The 18,779-nt window shown below is 37.6% G+C and overlaps 1 protein-coding gene across 1 annotated transcript; it reads left to right on the forward strand.

Annotated features, from left to right (window-relative positions):
- Positions 1-49: 49 nt before the first annotated feature.
- Cenpq (centromere protein Q) lies at positions 50-12,603 on the forward strand. The gene is made up of 9 exons (XM_087898003.1): positions 50-202; positions 2,662-2,796; positions 3,032-3,086; positions 3,945-4,071; positions 5,102-5,170; positions 6,303-6,432; positions 11,069-11,188; positions 11,326-11,403; positions 12,051-12,603. Exons 2-9 carry the CDS (start codon positions 2,698-2,700, stop codon positions 12,180-12,182), a joined length of 810 nt encoding a protein of 269 aa, XP_087754129.1. The 5' UTR covers positions 50-202; positions 2,662-2,697; the 3' UTR covers positions 12,183-12,603.
- Positions 12,604-18,779: the final 6,176 nt, after the last annotated feature.

Below are 18,779 nucleotides of genomic sequence, written 5' to 3' on the forward strand. Positions count from 1 at the left end.
GGTGCCAGGCCTTCTTGACGGACACTTCCGGTTCCCGGGTCGTTGTATTTGTTTTGGTTTGGTTTTTTCTTTTCCGGTTCTTTGGGCGCGAAAGACTGAGCCGCGCTTTTCGAGACCTGGAATGAACAGCGTTGATTGGAGAAAGCGTTTAAGGGACCGATGGATCCAGAAGGGCGTGAATTTTGAGGCTCACGCGTTTGTGGTAAACTCTGTCGTTTGTTTGCTTTTTGCTTTTTGTTTTCTTTGAAGGGCAATGTCTAAGGTCCGCATAGGTCTCTGCTCTCGGGGGCAGCGGTTGAGATCTTGGAATCTCCCGGGAGGCGTGAAAACACTCTTCCTCCCTCCCTCTTCCCCCGGACCTCCCGCTTCTCCTTCCTGAAGCCCTGTACCCCGTCCAGGATCGCCCCGCTGTCTCGCCAGAGTTCCTTCTCGTTTGTGGCTTGCAAAGGTCTACATTGAGATAAGTAGGTTTTAAACTAGTTTCAGCAAACCGGAAAGGAAAACAGCAAACAGAAAAGTAGGGTGTCTCTCTGCGGTTCTCCTCTCCTCGCCTGAACATTCAAATCTGAACCGACTGGCTCCGGAGGCGGAACTGCACTCTCCTGAGCTGTCATGCCCATGCCGCAGGCTGCTTTCATTTAAGTACTTCATTTCTCTTCCTTCTTCAGTGTTCCCACACCTGCTCACGGGTCATTTTGGTTGCGTTTAGTCTCAGTAGTTTACCCTGAAGCCACACCTGGTAACAGGAAAGAACCACAAGCTGAGATAACCATACCCCCACCCAAGGGCAGACCATTCAAAGAAAATGCCCGACTTTCCAACCGCTGTGGATGGGGACCACCTGCCAGCGCACCTTACCAGAACACCCCTAGACAAATGTCAGCCAATCAGGGGTCTTGAACCTCAGAGATCCCCTCACCCCCTTTACTACTATAAAAACCCAATTCCAATTGAGCTCGGGGCTGTCCGGTTATCCAATACGTTGGACATGATGAGAGACCGAGTTTGCAAACTTAATTAAAATAAAGGCTCTTTGCTTTTACATATGAAACTCGGTCTCCTTTGTTGGCTTTTGTGGGGACCCCACGGATTTGGGCATAACAATTTCATACATGGTAATTGTTTTCTTATCTGTGTCTGCCAAGCTAATATTAAGCTATGATTTTCTATGAATCTCGGAACTGAAGTTGCCACAATGGGAACAGTAATGACCCTTGTTTATATTCTTACCATGTCTGTCCCATAGACTGACCTAGGACTTTCGTGTATTCTGTTCTGCTGTTTCCACATTTCAGGTACTTGATATTGGTACTTTTGTATCAATGGGAAATTTTAGTTCATTTACTGGATTTAGGGCTAGTGAGTTCATTGGAATTTAGAACCTGGACTGTTTGTCTCCCATTTGTAGCTTGTTCTTACCTGTCATGCCATTGGCTGTCAACCTGGGGCCTTTTGACTAGAAGGATGTTTGACAGTGACCCAGAAGCAATTTCGGTTGTCACAGTTTGGGAGTGGGACCATTCTAGTGTCTGTGAATAGAAAGGAGAACGCCGCTAACCATCTTAGAGTGCACAAGCCAGCCTTTCACAACAACAAAAGTGTCCCAGTGTTAATGAGGCTGCGGTTGAGAAGCTTTGCCACTATAATCTATTACAGGTAGAGACCGTGAAGACACCACTGACAACGGACCAATTTTGTTTTGGCTTGTTTTCAGATTTCTAGTCAGTCAATACTGATAATTTTGTTGACTACACTTTAAAATAGATTTTTAGTCAACCTCATAAACCATCCAACACCAGCAATGAAAGCTACGGTAAACTATGTGTCAGTGTAGGATGTGAAAATACCTTACACTTTTTTACAATGTGCTTGAATCTAAAACTGTACTGCAAAGCTAATCTAATTTTAAGTATTAGCTATTAGAAAAATAAGAAGTTCAAAAGACATGGCCAGATATTTTGTGATTGAATTTGACATACTTGAAATTCTGTTAAATTTCTATAGAAATTTTATTCTCAATTTCAGTATTCAATATATTTTTTCAAAGCAGTTTGTAAATCACATCTGGAGTAGTATTGGATTGAATGCTAGTAAGTATATACTATCCAGAGAAAATGGTTGACAAAACCCTACTGTGTCAGACGATGAGAACTGAAAAGGCCCTGCAGACTTCTGTAGAGAAATGAAGAAGAGTGATTAGAGAGGATTGGGAGGATGATTGCTTTAGCACACTATTCTGTCTCTCATGCACATAATGTACATTCTAAGTGATGCTCACTGTCTGGGTGTAAGTGAAAATAGCCATAAGCTTACACTCTTCTGACCACCCTTCCTGAGGGCTGATTACAGAGCGGCACACCAAGCTAGATTCCTCCAGTGCTGAGGATTTTGGGCATTTTAGGCAAGCCTTCAGCCAACTGAGCTACATCTACAGCCTTCAGCTGACTGAGCTACTGAGGATTTTGGGCATTTTAGGCAAGCCTTCAGCCAACTGAGCTACATCAACAGCACCAACGTGATATTTTAAAAACATATTTAAATGTTTTAAGAAAAGATGTTTTTCCAAAATTCTGAAGACATAATTAGAACAATTACCTTTAATCTTTTCAACAAAACATGGTATAAGCCTCATCTTTCTCTTTTTTTTTTTAACCTTTGCAGAGTTTGTATCATTGTAATTGTATGGTTTAGATCAAAATGTCTGGAAAAGCAAGTGCTTCTAAGAGAAAATCTCAACAGTTAAAGAGAACTTCAAAACAAAGAGCTAATGAGGATGGAGATTTGCCAGACAATGAGGTAATAAAATATCAAATCTATCATGTAGATCCTTTGATTAGAAATACTATCTATCACTTTAAAAAGGCCAAAAGTCTTTAGTGCGTTCTTTGTTCATAATATTTACCTTATCTGTAGAAGCAGCTGTATAGTTTTTCTCTGTCTACTAAAAAATCCAATACAACCCTTTAGTATACATGGAAATGTGTTCAAAACCATCTTTATATCTTATGTTTAATTGCTTTTATGTCTATAGGTTGGAATCACAGCAAAAAGGAACAGAAGTCATGCAGGGCATCTGTCCTCTGAAGGTACTGCTCTTGTATGTCTAGTTTAAAGTGTCTTCTCCTGAGTTTCATGAAAGAACTTTCAACTCCATGATCATGAGTTCATCAGTAGTGAAAGGTGGTCAAAGCAGCCACATTCACAGTGCTTAATTCTTCTAGCAAATATAAAGAGGTTTATTTGTCACATTGATAGGCACTAGAAAACAGTCATTGTCCCCCTCTCCAAATTATTCATCTCTGAGATAAAGACAATTCTACCTCTTTCTCTCAACATATGCGCTTTCGATTCTGCCAGGACTATACGGATAATTTATAATCACTAGCTTTACTATTCAAAGTAAATTATACCTCTTTTTTCCTTACCTAGTCTTTATGAAGCCAGTATTGTATCTCATTGTTTATGCCATGTAAGTAGAACAGTGCACTATTTAACTGTACTGGCAAACATTTTTGAGGTTTATCTGCCATGCTGATGAGAACTAGAAAGTTCTCCGCACTCTGAATTACTCATGTCTGATATAAAGGTGTAATAGTCAATGTCTATTTGTAGCTTGTTCTGTCGTTTCTAGTGTATGTTAGAAATAGTTTTCCAGTGTTTTTATTGAAAGTTTTAAAATATCAAGTCATTTTTCAGCAACAAATTTTAATAATAATAACTGTTTATTTAAAAGTGTTTGTATTTCATTGTTACTTGATACTATATCAGGTATCATCACAGTGGGCAAATTTATCTTCAATAACTGAGATGTTGTAGCTGCAAGACAATGTGAATTAAAGAGTGGAATGTTTAGTTTCGTAATGCCATTAATGTTCTTTACACTAAAATCATTTTTAAGTAAAACTGCAAACCTCTATTTTGATTAGACTCTCTTGTATTACCAGTAACAGGACAAGCAAAGCGTGCTTACTTAAAACGGATAAAAATAGCCTCCAACAAGAGAAGCACCTGGCAGCCTGTTCCAAAGAACACTGGAGATTATTTGCAAAGTCTGATGGAGTCAGTCATTCTGTGAGTTTCAGATATTTCCTTTGCAACTCTTACTCCTACTTAGGTATTTACTATTTACATTGTTCTAAATATTTCTACATACGTTAGTTACCTTGTTCATGGAGGTGACAGGATGCTTACGTAAACATTACGGGTAAAGATACTCATAAACAGCAGAAAGAGTATTTAGTCTCACAGTTTCAGAAGATGTGATCCATAGTCCTTAGCTCCATTGCTTCTGAACCCTTGGGAGGCTGAACATCATGGCAGTGGAAGCATGACTTGAAGGAAGCGGGAAACAAGACAGGAACCAGGTGTCACTTAAAACACACCCAGTTTCTTGCATATCCTCCAGCCAGTCACTGCTCCCTAAGAATTCCACAGATGAAGAGCGTACACTCAGTGCACGTGCCAGTGGCAGGCATATCAAATTTAAACCATGACAATATTAGTCTTTAACAAGGAGAGTTTGCTTAATTGTAGAAACCTGGAACCTATCAGTGAAGGAAAAATTAAGTCTGTGTGGATTGATTTGCAGTCTATTAGATTTTTAACTTGTTCTCTCAATATTGATTCTTCAGAAGCTGCATTCACAATAACACTTTCTATGAAAACTACTATGTTATATGAAATACAAAGAGTTAAATTCCACAGTAGAATTTAACTACATCAGATAAGTTGGGTGTATAAATTATTATAATACAATATGATTCAAAGAAAATGTCATTGTTCTGCTTAAAGTGTTTTGTGGGTAACAGAAGAGAAATGCTATCAAATCATCGTGGGTGTGGGTGTGGCTGTGAAGATGTTAAAACCCACTACTTTGTATTATATTTGTATTGCACCAGAAATAATAAAAACTTATATAGAATACTAAAATCTTAGTATCATGAATTTCAGTTCAACGTAAATTATTTAAAAATGTATATACTATAAAAAAGAAGGTGAGTGGTTCTACCTAGGTAGTAAGGTTGAACACTTGAAACATTTTTGAAATACAGATTGAATTATGTTTCAGAGTAATATTTAGTCAGTCTCTTTTTTCCCCCAGAGAAATTTTAAGCAAGAACATTAAAGAAAAAAAACAAATTCAGTATCATCTCAACTGCTTGAAGAAAAGGTAAGATACATTTGGAAATGATTACATTACAATTATTTTTAAAATATGATTTGCTCTTGTTTTCTAAAATGATTTTAGTGGAATGTGCTTTTTCATTTCCCTTTAAAGCTTTATTTTTGCTTGTGTGCGTGTGCACGAGAGAGCATGTGCTGTGGCATGCTATTACAGGTCAAGTACAGCTTTGAAGACTTGGTTCTCTCCTTCCACGTTGTGTTCCTACCTGTATCCTACTTTGGATCCTCAGGTACTTGCTAAAGCCCTTTACCTGCTAAGCCATTTTAACAGCCTTTGTACAATATTTTTAATACTTTTTTGCATAAGACAGTGTGAATGATGGTGAATTTTCCACCAGGGAGATCAGTTTGGAACCAAAAATGGTTCAGATTTTGGGTTTTAGCTGGGTGTTCAACTTACAGAGAATTTTTACAAAACCCATATTGTTATAGTGGCAGAACAACTACATTGAGTATATTTTTCTTAATTTCTTTCTCATAAAACTGAAGAGTCAGGTCCGAGAACATTATTTTGTCATCTGCTGGAAGTGGTGGTCACGCAGATCAGTAAAGACTTTATTAGAATATAGAGTAGAATTCGTCTCATTGTGTTCTGTAGCAAAGCCTGTAAAAATCATCATCTTTTCTGCCCTAAACTTAAAACTCAGTTTTAAAATGAAAATGTTTAGACTAACCTGTATTGCTTGCATTCTTAAAAAGTGAGAAGTGGGGTTTGTGGTCAGACTTAAAACTTCTAGAGTTCTTTCTCTTATTCAACAATCCATACTAAACTGGCAGACTTACAGGCTATAGTAGTCTAGAAAGCATATTTAAACAGTAGTAGGAAATTCTGATTTTAAAATATATTTTAAATGTGTAAACTAAAATATGTTCTAGTAAAGTAGCCTTAGCATTTCATGACTTGCAATAATTGTTAATGTATTGAAGTTAAGTGATGATTTGTTTGGGGGGAAAATGCAGCTAGGCTTTGTTAAAAAAAAAGAGAGAGAGAGAAAGAAAGAAAGAAAACAGAATATTGTAACCCTTATAAGTGTGGGAGTAGGAAAAAAATGAAACTGTTTTAAAACAGAAAAGGAGATCGTGTTCCCATAAATCAACATGTTTGTTCTGTTTCTAAGATTGCTACAACTGTGTGGAACCCTGAAAGTCCCTGCTAGAACACTGAACTATTTAGCTGATGTGTCAAATCTGCTGAAAATGGAAAAGGCACAGGAAAGGGCTAATGAGGAGGACATGGCTTTACTGCAGGTATGACATTCAGAAAGGCTTCAGTAATTATAGAGCTGGCAAAAGGGGACTAGGGTAAATTTAAGTCATCGTAGTGTTGATCTAGTAATAAGTACAAATTCTGAATGGAGGATGTTTTTGTTGGTTTTGCTTGTTGTAATGAAAGGAAAACTTTCACTTGAACTTTAGGCCTCTAAAATTGACGTATTTATGATTTATTTATCTGTGATCAAGTAACAGTCCTATTCTTATAAATATTTTAGAAAAATCCTTTCATAAATAATGATTGTTCTTTTGCACCCCTACAGTTTCCCCAGACTTCCCCACCTCCTACTTATCCAACTTTATGTTCTTTTTCTGTCTTCCTCTTTAAAACAAGCAAGCAAAACCACACACATACAAAGGAAAAAAACACACACACACACAGTAATGAAAATCAAAATAAATAAGTAAAAGACCACAATAAGACCAAAAAGTCTACAAAAATACTATTTAGTTTATTTTATGTTGGCCAAATAATCCTAGTCGTGGGCAGCCCCATTCTTTTAGTTACTCTGGTTTAGCTGAGTTCTAGATATTTTTAATTGCCAGGTCTTGATACTGATTATTATGGAATCCAGAACTTTTGTTCCATACAGTTCCAGATTGTTAGCATGTCTATAGCTCGTGAATATTGAAGACTTGCTGTCCACACACACCGTGACTACATCTCTTATTCTCACACAATCTGAACAGTCTAACCTTTTATCCTCACACAGTCTGAACAGTCTAACCTTTTATCTTCATTTTATTTATCTGAGAAAAATACTGTTTTTTTTTTCTAACTTTGCTGTAAACAAACTGCTTAAAATTGAATCAGAGCATAGTGCTCAACTTTTAGCCTTTGATTAGTTGATATTTGAACAAGTAAGAAAAGCAATGTTAAAGAGCTCACTAGTTATAGAAACCAAAACAAATTATAACATACCACCCTGAGACGTTTTGGAGTAGTTTGCAGATGGTATTGTTTGAGTAGCTTCTGAAAGCTGAGGGTAGTAATCGTAGTTAGTACAAGAAAGATGTTGTGAAGAGCATCTAGTAACTCAAACTAATTCATTCCAACTTTTCCTGAGTAGGAAGAAACATGTTGTGCAATGCATTCACATATATTGTAAATTAATGAGATATATTTATGTAGTGGCCCTACTTAATTCATAAATCCATACTACAATTTCCAACCCAAAGTTACTGCTTCTGAGCATCTTGTAGTACTGGCAACACCTCTACCATTTAATAAACAGTGACATGACATTAGTATAGGGTTTTTGTACATATTTTAAACCATGATAATTGTTCACTGTGTCAAATAAGAGTGTTCAGAAATAAGCAATAAATGATAGTGTGACCTTATGGGAAAGTATTTCCAGTTTCCAGTTAAAACTCAACGTCAATGGCACAAGTACAGGTACAGTCTGTGGTTTCCTTAGCACTCACTCAGAGGAGGTACCACATCTGGGTGCGATGGAATGTGTTGCCGCACAGCATAAATATGATAGGAATATCCAAGAGGATAATAACAATGTGGGATGAAATAAACTTTAAATCTTACAGTGATTTCCATTTCTCCTGTGTTGCTGGAGGCTGAACCCACCACCCGAAACACTCTGCCACTGAGTTACATGGCTAGGCTTTTTATTATATTTTGAGACAGAATCTTGCTAATTTCCCTGAGCTGACCATAAAATTATAATGTTTTTGCGTCTGTCTCGTGAAGGCTCAAATGAATTATAGATATATGCCACCATTCCTAGTGTCATAATGAAAATCTTCATTATTGTATGTAACTCTTTGTTTAGTGAGTGATGTGGACGTGTGTGTGTGTGTGTGTGTGTGTGTGTGTGTGTGTGTGTGTAACGTTGGCTGACATGTTACTCAGCTTGTCTCAAAATTAATTAGTTAATGGAATTAAATAATTTCTAAATGAGGCGCCCCGAATTTTTTCGGTGGTTCTTGTTTGTTTGTTTGTTTGTTTGTTTGCTTGTTTTTCAAGACAAGGCTTCTCTGTAGATTTGGAACCTGTTCTGGAACTAGCTCTTGTAGACCAGGCTGACCTTGAACTCACAAAGATCCACCTGCCTCTGCCTCCTCCGGAGTGCTGGGATTAAAGGCGTGCACCACCACCGCCCAGCTTCATGGCTTCATGGGTGGTTCTTATATCCAACAATAAATGTACTTACAAGAAGCAAATAAAAATACAGAAACAAAGAGAAGGCCATGTCAAGACAAAGGTACGAAGTGGCATAGTGCAGTCAAAAACCTAAATAGACAAGGAAGAAATCTCTATAATTTGGGGGTTTTTAAGACAAGATTTTGTTGATCTGAAGCTGTCCTCCAATTCCTGCTCTTCCTACTCAATCTTTCCATGTTATGGTTAGAAGTATGTGCCACCATGCCCTGCTTTTCCATATAATCTTTTTTTTTTTTTCCAGCAGTTGGGGATGAGGAAACAGGCTATATCAGAGCACAGAGAGACCACCCACAAAGCAGGGAGTCTCAGGAAGCTGAAAATCCAGTCTCTTCACTAGGACTGGGTTTTTAAAGTCTCCAAAGAGCCTTCTTCCCTAATGTAGTGGTTCAGTGGTTTGAAGAAAGACGGTATAGCCAATGTGTCTAGAGGAGCCACCTGGGGATTATGGTGGTGGGGCACAATGCCTTTCTTTTAAGCAGCCTGGCTTTTATCTCAGATTGGGAGGCTGAGGAAGAAGCCAGCCGTCTTGGAAGTTTGCTGCCTTTGTTTCCCAGCCATGGTCCCTCTCACTGTCTGTCTTCCTACCAAGAAATCTGTACAACTTCTAATCCTTCATTTTCCCTTTTAGAGGTCACCTTACTACTGTAGGTAGTTTGGGGGATGAGGTACCCATCACTCTAGCTCCGTTGAGCTGTCAAAATGGGTGATAAAGGCAGAGGAACAGTCAGAGTGCTGCAGAGGGATCTTGATCTAAGGATCACAATAAAACTTAACAGATTGCAAAGATTCAGAACTCGAGATGTCCATCTGGTGACTATTTGCGGGAGGTTGCAATCCTCCGAACAAATTGTGAGGTGAAAGTTCAAAAATTTTACCATCTAGGAGTCTTAGTAAGGTTTGTTTTCTCAGCCAGTAAAAAAGTTAAAAGGCAGGAAATAGCGGGGTGTGGTGATGCACATCAGGAGGTGGGAGCAGGAAGATCTCTGAGTTTGAGGGAGCCTGGTCTACAGAGTGAATTCCAGGATAGCCAGGGCTATACAGATAAACCCTGTACTGAAAAAATAATAAACAAACAACCAAGTAAATAATAAAAGGTTGGAAAAATCTTTAGCTCTAAGTAACAAAGGAGAAATCTCTAGTGCAGCAAACCAGCAGCTGGAGAAGGGTTTTATACACAGAACGGGGAAAGGAAGCATACACAGGGGGAAAAGGCCTGCTGCAAAGCAGAGCAGAAACTTGGAAAGCCAAAAATACCTGCCCACCCACCCTCACGCCAGATAATTTAAAGGAATCATAGCCAAACCATAACCTTTGTTTGGGCTATTGCCCTTTGGAACTGATCTGTTGGAGCAGCCATAGTAAACTGATATATATGGTTTGCTTTACAGTTGTCTTAATCCACACATTGTAAAATCAGATGTCAGTTCATAGCAGTGTGATGCTGTGGAGCAGGTTAACTTCACCATGGAATGCAGTATTCAAGCCCTGAAGCATTCGTAAAAACAAATGACTTCCTTCCCTCGACTTAGGAATTTCAGTTACATAAGAATTAGACCAAGGGGGGATAGAAAACCTACTTAAAGAAAAAATAGACCAATTATTGCCAATATGGAGCCTGAGTCAAACAAAGTGTAAAGTAGTTCCTGTGTATAAGGAAATAATAATAAGAATAATATATTCAACATTGTGGAATTTAATAGAATTTTAATTAATGTGGTAATACAGATCTTACATATTTGTTACATCGTTTAGAGTTGTGCATTGAAATATTTACAGATGCAGTGGGATGACGTCTAGGATATACTTTAAAATAGTGCAACTCTAGTAACCCAGTAACTGATTTATACTGTACTTGGTCTGCAATCAGCATATTCTTGTTATTTCTATATTTCGTTCATTTTGCATATTTCTTTGTCTTTTTCTACAAATTAACATGTTTCTTTTATTTAGAAAATGTTCATACAAGGTTTTTATTAATATCTAATCTCAATGCCTAGCGTTTTATTCTTCTGGCATATTTAAACAGGCATTCAAATGTTCCTAACTAAAATAAAAAATATTTTCATTTTTTTTCTGGCACTTGAAAGTATATGCTGCTTAACAAATGCTGTTGCTTGTTGCTTGCTGCAGAGTCCTTGGGCTGCAAGACCCATAGGAGGGTTTTCCAGGACTAGTTAGCCGCTGGGTTAAGTTTAGAAGAAGCAGTGATAGGCAGTTATCTCTTTATCCCATGAAAGTACGTTTTTCTTATAAATCATGTTAAAGTGGCCAAACAGCATTCCAGGGGCTCTGTTTTTGAAAGGTAAGCAAAAGTAAAGTTAAAATTGTCATCTAGAGCGTGTTAAAATGTATGGTATTCTATGGACACACTCTCTCCTAGGGTTTCATTTGGAAGACATTTACTTTAAAATACTTATCTTTTTGCCTCAGAACGAAATAGACAAAATAGTAGCAACCACAGAGTCCATGACTGAGAATATTCAGAGCCTAAAGAACAAAATTCAAATTCTGACAAATGACGTAGAGGAAGAAGAACAGAAGATGAAACAGGTAATGGTTAAAAACCATATTGGTAGTATTTTTAACTATAATTTTTAATTCTAAAGTGTTACCAAGATAACTTGAATTTTGTAAGATGAAAAAAAGCAGGCTTTTGAAATAATCCCTATCTTTCTGTTTCTATTTAGGAATTTCACGTGGATACTAATAAGGTACTGTCTCTTCCAGAACTTTCTCAGAAAAGTCTTAAAGCACCCATACTTCAAGTAAGTACCCATTTACCATATTCCTGCCAGGCTGTGTTATACACACACACACACACACACACACACACACACACACACACCCTCATATAAAACCATATCCCATTTCTTTCAACAAGCTAATCCTTTTATAAATTTTTTTGACAAATTACTTTTCTTACTTGGCATATTTGAACATATTTTCTGTCAGCTCATGTAGACTAGTCTTATCAGTATTTATTTAATGTTCCAGTACGCCAGTGTACCATTGTAAAGTCCTAGTAGAAATGAGTAGATTTATATTATACTCCTTTATATACTCTTATGTGTTTGTAGAGTTCTAATAATAGGTATGGAACTCTAACTTTTGACAGCTCTTTATGAGATAGCACTGGAGTATTTATCATTAATCTATATGCTGGTAGTTTGTCTTTTCTCCCAGAGAGCTTATTGATATTGTCACGTAAATGCTCATTTTATTATCTGTCATGGCCCAGCTTAGCAGGAATGGGAGAAGGAACAACTTATTTGAAAATGAACTGTCATCACTTGATAATTAGTGAAGTTGGGTGGTGGGTACTTAAGGTTATTATTATATTTCTTCAAATAATAGAAATATGATGTATTTTCATCATAAAGTGCTATAATTAATTGTACTGTCTTACCCACAGAAAGAAATTTTGGCACTAATTCCAAACCAGAATGCTCTTCTAAAGGATTTGGTTGTCCTTCATAATTCAGCCTCAGTGAAGAACATGTCAGCGTTCATTCAAGAAGCCTATAAGAAACTTGAGCACTCTTAAAGAGTTGGTTTTGTTTTTGTTTTTAAACATTGCTCCATATTAACTTATTGTTTATGAATTGTAAAACTTTCCTTTTCAAGACAGAGCCTCACTCTGTGTGTAGCCTGGGCTAGTCCAGTATCACCCATGCTGGCCTCATCTGAGTGCTGGGATTACTTGTGTGAGCTGCACATCTGGCTTGAAGTTGTACTTAACTGTAATAATACTACAAACCTGATGTTTCTGCAGAACAGTTCCCCTCTTATATCCACTTTAAAAATAGCCTTTGTGGGCCTATCATTAGTATCTAATGTTCTTAAAACAGTTTATAGTAGTTGCTAAATCTAAGAAATACATATATACTATGTCTATAGTTATTTGCTAAGACCATGTACTAAGAATGATTTTTAAAATTCAATAAAAAGACAATTTTGTAACAGTTTATGATTTCTGAATGGAACTTATTTATTGAAAGTAGCTTTGTGGATAAGAAGGGTTTATGTGTAGCGCTTAACCAGTAAAGACGTGAGTGTATCTTTCCCTTTAGCTAATAACCTACATTTTCTGTTTGCTCATGTGGAACTAGAAGAATCCCACATGCTTCCTTAAATCCCTGGTCTTTGTGGAATTAATGCTGTTTATTCCAAATGTTTATTTATTTTGAAGGTAATAACATCTTGGTCCTTTGGTTGGTGAATGCTTAGATGTTGGATGTTTTCTGCTCTTTTCAAAGTATACTCTAAGAAGATTGTTTAAAAGGAACCTAAGTATAGCTATTCCCTTAAAAATGAAAAAAATAAATAAATAAAAACCAGCCAGAAAGCAATTTTGGGGAAAGCCAGCATAGGAGAGCTGACTGCCGAAGGTAGACGGCAGTGCGGTGACAGGAGGAGGTGACAGCCTAGGCTTACCAGCCGTGATGTATGGAGACCTGCAGCTGGGAGTGTAGCTGCTGGCTGGAAGGAAGGTCCAGCACCTGGAGTAGAAAGAAGTGTTGCTATGGGAAGCTACATAGAGGTGGCCCACAGCTCACTCATGTACCTCAGCTTTCTGAGATGTTGTTTACACGCATGTCAGTTAGGAGACAGCTTAGGTGCTGTTAGTGCCCTCCACGGGTGTTCATCTCATATCTCAACAACTATCTCTAGAAGATGTGTGCCAGGCCAGCTGACAGGCAAGGTGGCGGTTTTGACAAAGACAGCATTAGTTATATAAACCTGTATCCCACCAAAGGGTTCTTGCATAGACTTTGCCTCATGGTAAGTTTATGTATGTGAAGAAATAATTCCATAAGCAGGTCAAAGTCATCTCTAAGCAAAAGATGCACATTGGCTTGGCTTTTTTAGCTACTTATAACTCCAGCTGAAAATATTCTAGTAAAGAATATTTTGTTACTTTATTAAGGATATGTCATAATACTGCTAATTGCCCCCTAGCAGAGCTCCCCAAAATTCATCTACAGTTCAATATCTTGGGATTGATGCCTATTATAGAAGGAAGAATTGTTTTAGGAATCATGGAGCTGCTCGATTCCAAAGAATCAGAAGCAGGATCGTCTTAGGAAATAATGTCAGGAAGACTTCAGGAAAGGAATAAATGCCACAGAATAACTTAAAACCCTGCACTCAGCAACTGAAAACTTCAAACTTTTAGACTAATAAAACCTCAAGTCATTGATGTTTATCATTAGTTAGAGTGTTTTACACCAGCATGCTGTTTTCCTCAGGTCATCTGCTTGGTGAACGATTTCAGGTCAATTAGAATTCTAGTTTATCAGTACTCTGAGGGAGAGGCAGCTCATTGCCATGGATCAACTAATCGACAGCTCTTTGGTCTTTGGAAAGATATAGCCCTAACTTAGATCTGTGCTACTGTCAGGGACCTAACAGGCAACCAGAAACATACATTTTTCCTGAAATGCTTTATTTTGTCATACTTTTTGTGAATGATTTGAGATAAATTCATGGCTAATATTCTTTATGGCCACGTAGACGATCAGTAAATAAATAAGGTATGAGTGAACAGCAGGTGTCAGTGTAGAATAGCCTGTGTCCCAGCAACAGAGAACTATATGAAGTTCTGACGGGTTTGAAAAGGGTTTAAGAGCCAAGCCAGATACTAAATGCACTGTAGGCCAGAGAGCTCAACATAGTTAAAGTATGTCTTTATAGATAAATAGCTATAAGTGAAGTACCAAGAGAAAAAAATGGATTAATTCCCAAAGGAAAAGTTTTAAAGTGAAGAAATATTTGAAAAATATTCAACCTTAAAATGATCATTTACACACAAAATAAGTGTTTTCACCAGTTGGGTTGGTGAATGTTTATTTGTTAATTATTTTGAACTCAGAATGAAAACTGTTGAAGTAAACTAACAGGGAAATAAGTGTTCAGTAAACTGCCATAGGACTATAACATGGTATAACTGTTTGACTAACTTAAAACTATACAGGTAAATTACAGCCTCCACATCACATCAGTCATCTAAAATCCTTTATGTAAGCCTCTCCGTTTCCCTCCCAACTCTGTTGGGCTCTGTTTATTGTGAAACACCTGCGGTAGAACCTACGATTAAAGGATTTGTGTTATGTGGTTGGATATCATTTCTTTTCATTCTTTGTTTACCAAAAATATGCAGTTTGCACCTGTCAAAATTAGCATTTGAGTTGTTGATATTGGCTTCTTTTCTAAACATGTGTAAATCTCACATTTCGTTCATTGTCAAGAAATTTTCGGCTTTGGGAAAGAGAAAGGAAAGAAGGAGAAATTCAGATTTCCCAGTTGAGTGATGGCTTATCTACAAGTGTGAGCCCTGTTTGTGTTCAAATGCGCTTTTCTTAAAAAGCTGCCCTTCAGTGCATTTCTTTACTTCTAAATCGCCACACAACAGCCACGTTTTTTGGCTTAGGGGTTTGGAGTTTTTTGAGAGAGGTCCTCACTGTGTAGTCCCAGGCGGGCCTGGAGCTTGTGTCAATCCTTCTGGCTCTGGTTAGGAACGCTGACATTCCAGGCATGCACCACTAGGTTCAGTTTGCTTCCCTTTTTGAATAGCCTCTGTGCCCGAGCTATAAATTACTGTGGCAATAGTGCAAATGTCATGATTCAATTCAAACTGAACAAAAAGACGAAAAAGATGTCTTCAAAATTCAATGAAATGATTTTAGAATTTTTTTAAATTAAATGGTTTGTGGCCAATGGAAAAGTTTTCTCTTTTTTTATTATTATTATTGAGCTATACTCATTTCTTCCCCACTCCCCTTCCACCCTCACTCTCTCCTCCACACTCCCAATTTACTCAGGAGATTGGCTTTTTCTACTTCATAAGTGGATTCATGTGTGTCTCTCTTAGGGTCATTTAAAAAAAAAAAGAGAGAGAGAGAAAGGAAGGAAGGAAAGAGAATTTAATACACATTCCAGATATAAATATGGCAAAGGGGACTTGGTTACGATCACATTGTTAGAGGGTTGACCTGCCATTGTGTGTGTGTGTGTGTGTGTGTGTGTGTGTCTGTGTGTACACCCATGCCATTCCTGTCCTATACCAATATTTAATCTAACCCAGTGAGGATTAAATCTCATAACACTATTATATCCATTCAGCAGGTAAACTGAGGTACCAGGAAGTTAAGTACCTATCTTAAGGTCACAAAGAGTTAGTATCAGAATGTGGCAGTGGACAGTCTAGTTGCTCCTCTACTTCTTCAAAATTTCTGGACTACAGCTAGAAGGAACTACTAAATATCAGTAGATCCCTTACAGCAGCCGGGATGTTTGTTTTTCTTTGTAAATAATAAGTGAGGTCCATTCCATATGTATCACTTGTGTTTACTAAGGGAAGCCCCTTTCCATTTATTTTACATTCCCTCTCTCTCTCTCTCTCTCTCTCTCTCTCTCTCTCTCTCTCTCTCTCACACACACACACACACACACACACACTTTCCTTAGTTTGGAGCCGAATGCTCACTGTACTGTAAAGTACCCATTTGCAGGATTGTCATCTTAGATTCAGTTGTCCTGGAAAGTGCACTTTGCTTTGTTATTTTCCTATAGGCCAGAAGCAGTCATTCTGATGTCATTCAAAACACCTGGATAGGAGATCGCTCTCATTGCAGGAGATGCTGAGCTCTCTAAGGCCACAAATAACCTGACCTCGTAAGTTTAAATAATTCCACTGGACACTCTGCACATGGTTCTATTCTACATTAACAGAATCAGTTTATTGGAAAATGAAGGACTGCAAAAAGATATATATTGCCCTTACATGTCTTATGTTTTGTTTATCAATGTACCAGTATCTAACACCCTTAGTTTTATCACAGGATAATTGACATAATGATTTCTCAAATAGCTAGGTTTCAGTTGCCAGTTACTCATTTTATTCTTTAGAACAGGGTCTGTCAGGAAGAACGCCCTAACTTACCTAGTCTCAGCAGTTAAGATGGTAAACAGTGGCCTCCTCCATGGCTGCTTCAAGCAAGCACTCTCCGCAGGAGAGATGCAGGACATCTCTGCAGCTTGTTTCCCAAAGCCCTGTTGCACACAGCATGTGCTGAGATGCTCAAGTGCCCACTCGGTGGTGGAAATCCGAGCCTGACTTTTTCATTTAAAAGAATATGATGCAGAAATTATAATTCCCAAAACAACTCTCAGTTCCACAAATACCCTTTTCTGAATGCTTTAACCTTGGAAGTTTAGGGCAACAAAATCGTCTTTTTTTTTTTTTTGAAAAACATTTAAAAGCATCCAAAAAGTTGGTACAGATATCATTTTTCTATTGTACCTCCTTTGCCTAGCTTCTGTTCTTATTTTCTACCCTGCCCCACAATGGGATTCTGATAAATAGGTAGGCCTCATGTCTAAAGCCGATGTCTAAAGCCGATCTAACTAGCCATCTATTCAAGGTTCATATTTGTTGGTTTTTGCACTACAAGATTAGATGGCATTGAAAAGAAAAACGGATTGAAAATACCTGTGCTGTATTTGAGATGATAATTAGCAGGCCTGCACAAATCCCCCCCCTTCTCTAGGTGTGGCCACTCTCCCTCCTCTTTCCACTAAGGCTTAATTAGAAAAGTAGCCCAGACGTATAAGTTTACCATTTACACAGAACGCGCTCTGCAGAGAGACACAGCTAAAATACCTGTTTCCAACAGAACTCTCTCACCAGCAAGGTATGTTTTGTAAATAACCCCCTCCAAGTCATTAGTCTATCATTGGGAAGGAAGGAGAGACATGGTAAAGATAAAATTAACCTTCTATAGATAGGATAAATCCTTGTGTTTAGAGGAAAGAACACTTTTGTGTGGTTTCATTTTTCATTTTAAATTTTCCATGGGAAGGATAAGCACTGCATAGTTTCAAGCTGCGCTGTGCCGTGATTTTAACCTGAGTAACAGAAGATATGTCTGTCATCTGAACCAAAAGTCCTTTATATGTGGTCGCTGAGAGTGGTAATTACAAGCAATAGATGACAGGTCCTCGAAAGAAACTTTTCTTGTTTAAAGAGGAATGAAAAAGGTCCTATATTTCACCCTGATTTTGATTCATTTTCCCCAAGTCTAACGTGCCACATACAGAGACAAAACACAGGAATTGTGAACCTAATTAATGAAAGGTTTTTTGTTACGTTTTTGGTTTTGGTTTTGTTTTTTTCCTGTACACAGGTATTTATATTAGAATCAGAAATCAATCTGATTCCAAATATTCACAACCGAAGGACAATGATTTTAGAACATGCAACTCTAGAAGTTCCTAACATAGTAGCCTTAAAATTAGCGTTTCGCTGGAGGCCATGCATTCATTGCTGCTCTCTTCAGCAGGGAGCTCCCCTGGATACAGTTCTGTGACCTGGGGTCACTTTCAGCAACTTCCAGGGGCTGGAAACACCTAAAGGACTTTCGCCTACCCAATCCCTTTCTTCACTGTCTAGGCTCCAGGGCTGTAGGAGAGAAAACTTCTCAAAGACCCAGGTTGTAGTAGTTTATTAGAGTAGCCCTTGAAAATTAAAAACATTTTGAAATTATTAATTGTAATTTAAATAAAATTTAAAAGCTCACTGGCAGCAGAGATATACCATAATAAAAAAGGTAGTTTTCCCAGGGTAAGGCTCCAAGACTCATCCATCCCACGAGGTATGTACAATTTCTGCAAATTTGGGAAAGTGGATTGTATAACTTATGATAGGAGGAGCTTATCATGTTCATATGAGTACTCCCCTAAAAATTAAAAAAAAAGATACTGGGCATTGTGTTGTAAATGGTGTACTATCATAAAAACAAATTATGTTTTTCTTGTTCCTAAAAATGATTTTCCAAGACAGTCATTCTTCCATTGTATGATGAATCAATAAAATTTCCCAAGTACTATCTCTGTGTTTATAAACAATGTTCTTATAGAAACTCAAGGTCTTAAACCTTGAAAAACTTATTTTTCTCAATAAGACTTTTCATGTGTGCCTATTGGCAGAAATTTACTTAAATGGGTTATACACCTCTACTTTCCAATTCTAGAAGACATTCTGATTATTAGGGACCTGTAGTGGAGTGGGAAGGACATGGCATTCTGGTAACAGTTTGTGCATATATATATATACATGTATATATACATATGTGTATATATA

Source organism: Myodes glareolus, chromosome 18 (genome assembly GCF_982192425.1).
Source record: "Myodes glareolus chromosome 18, mMyoGla1.1, whole genome shotgun sequence".
NCBI lineage: Eukaryota > Metazoa > Chordata > Mammalia > Rodentia > Cricetidae > Myodes > Myodes glareolus.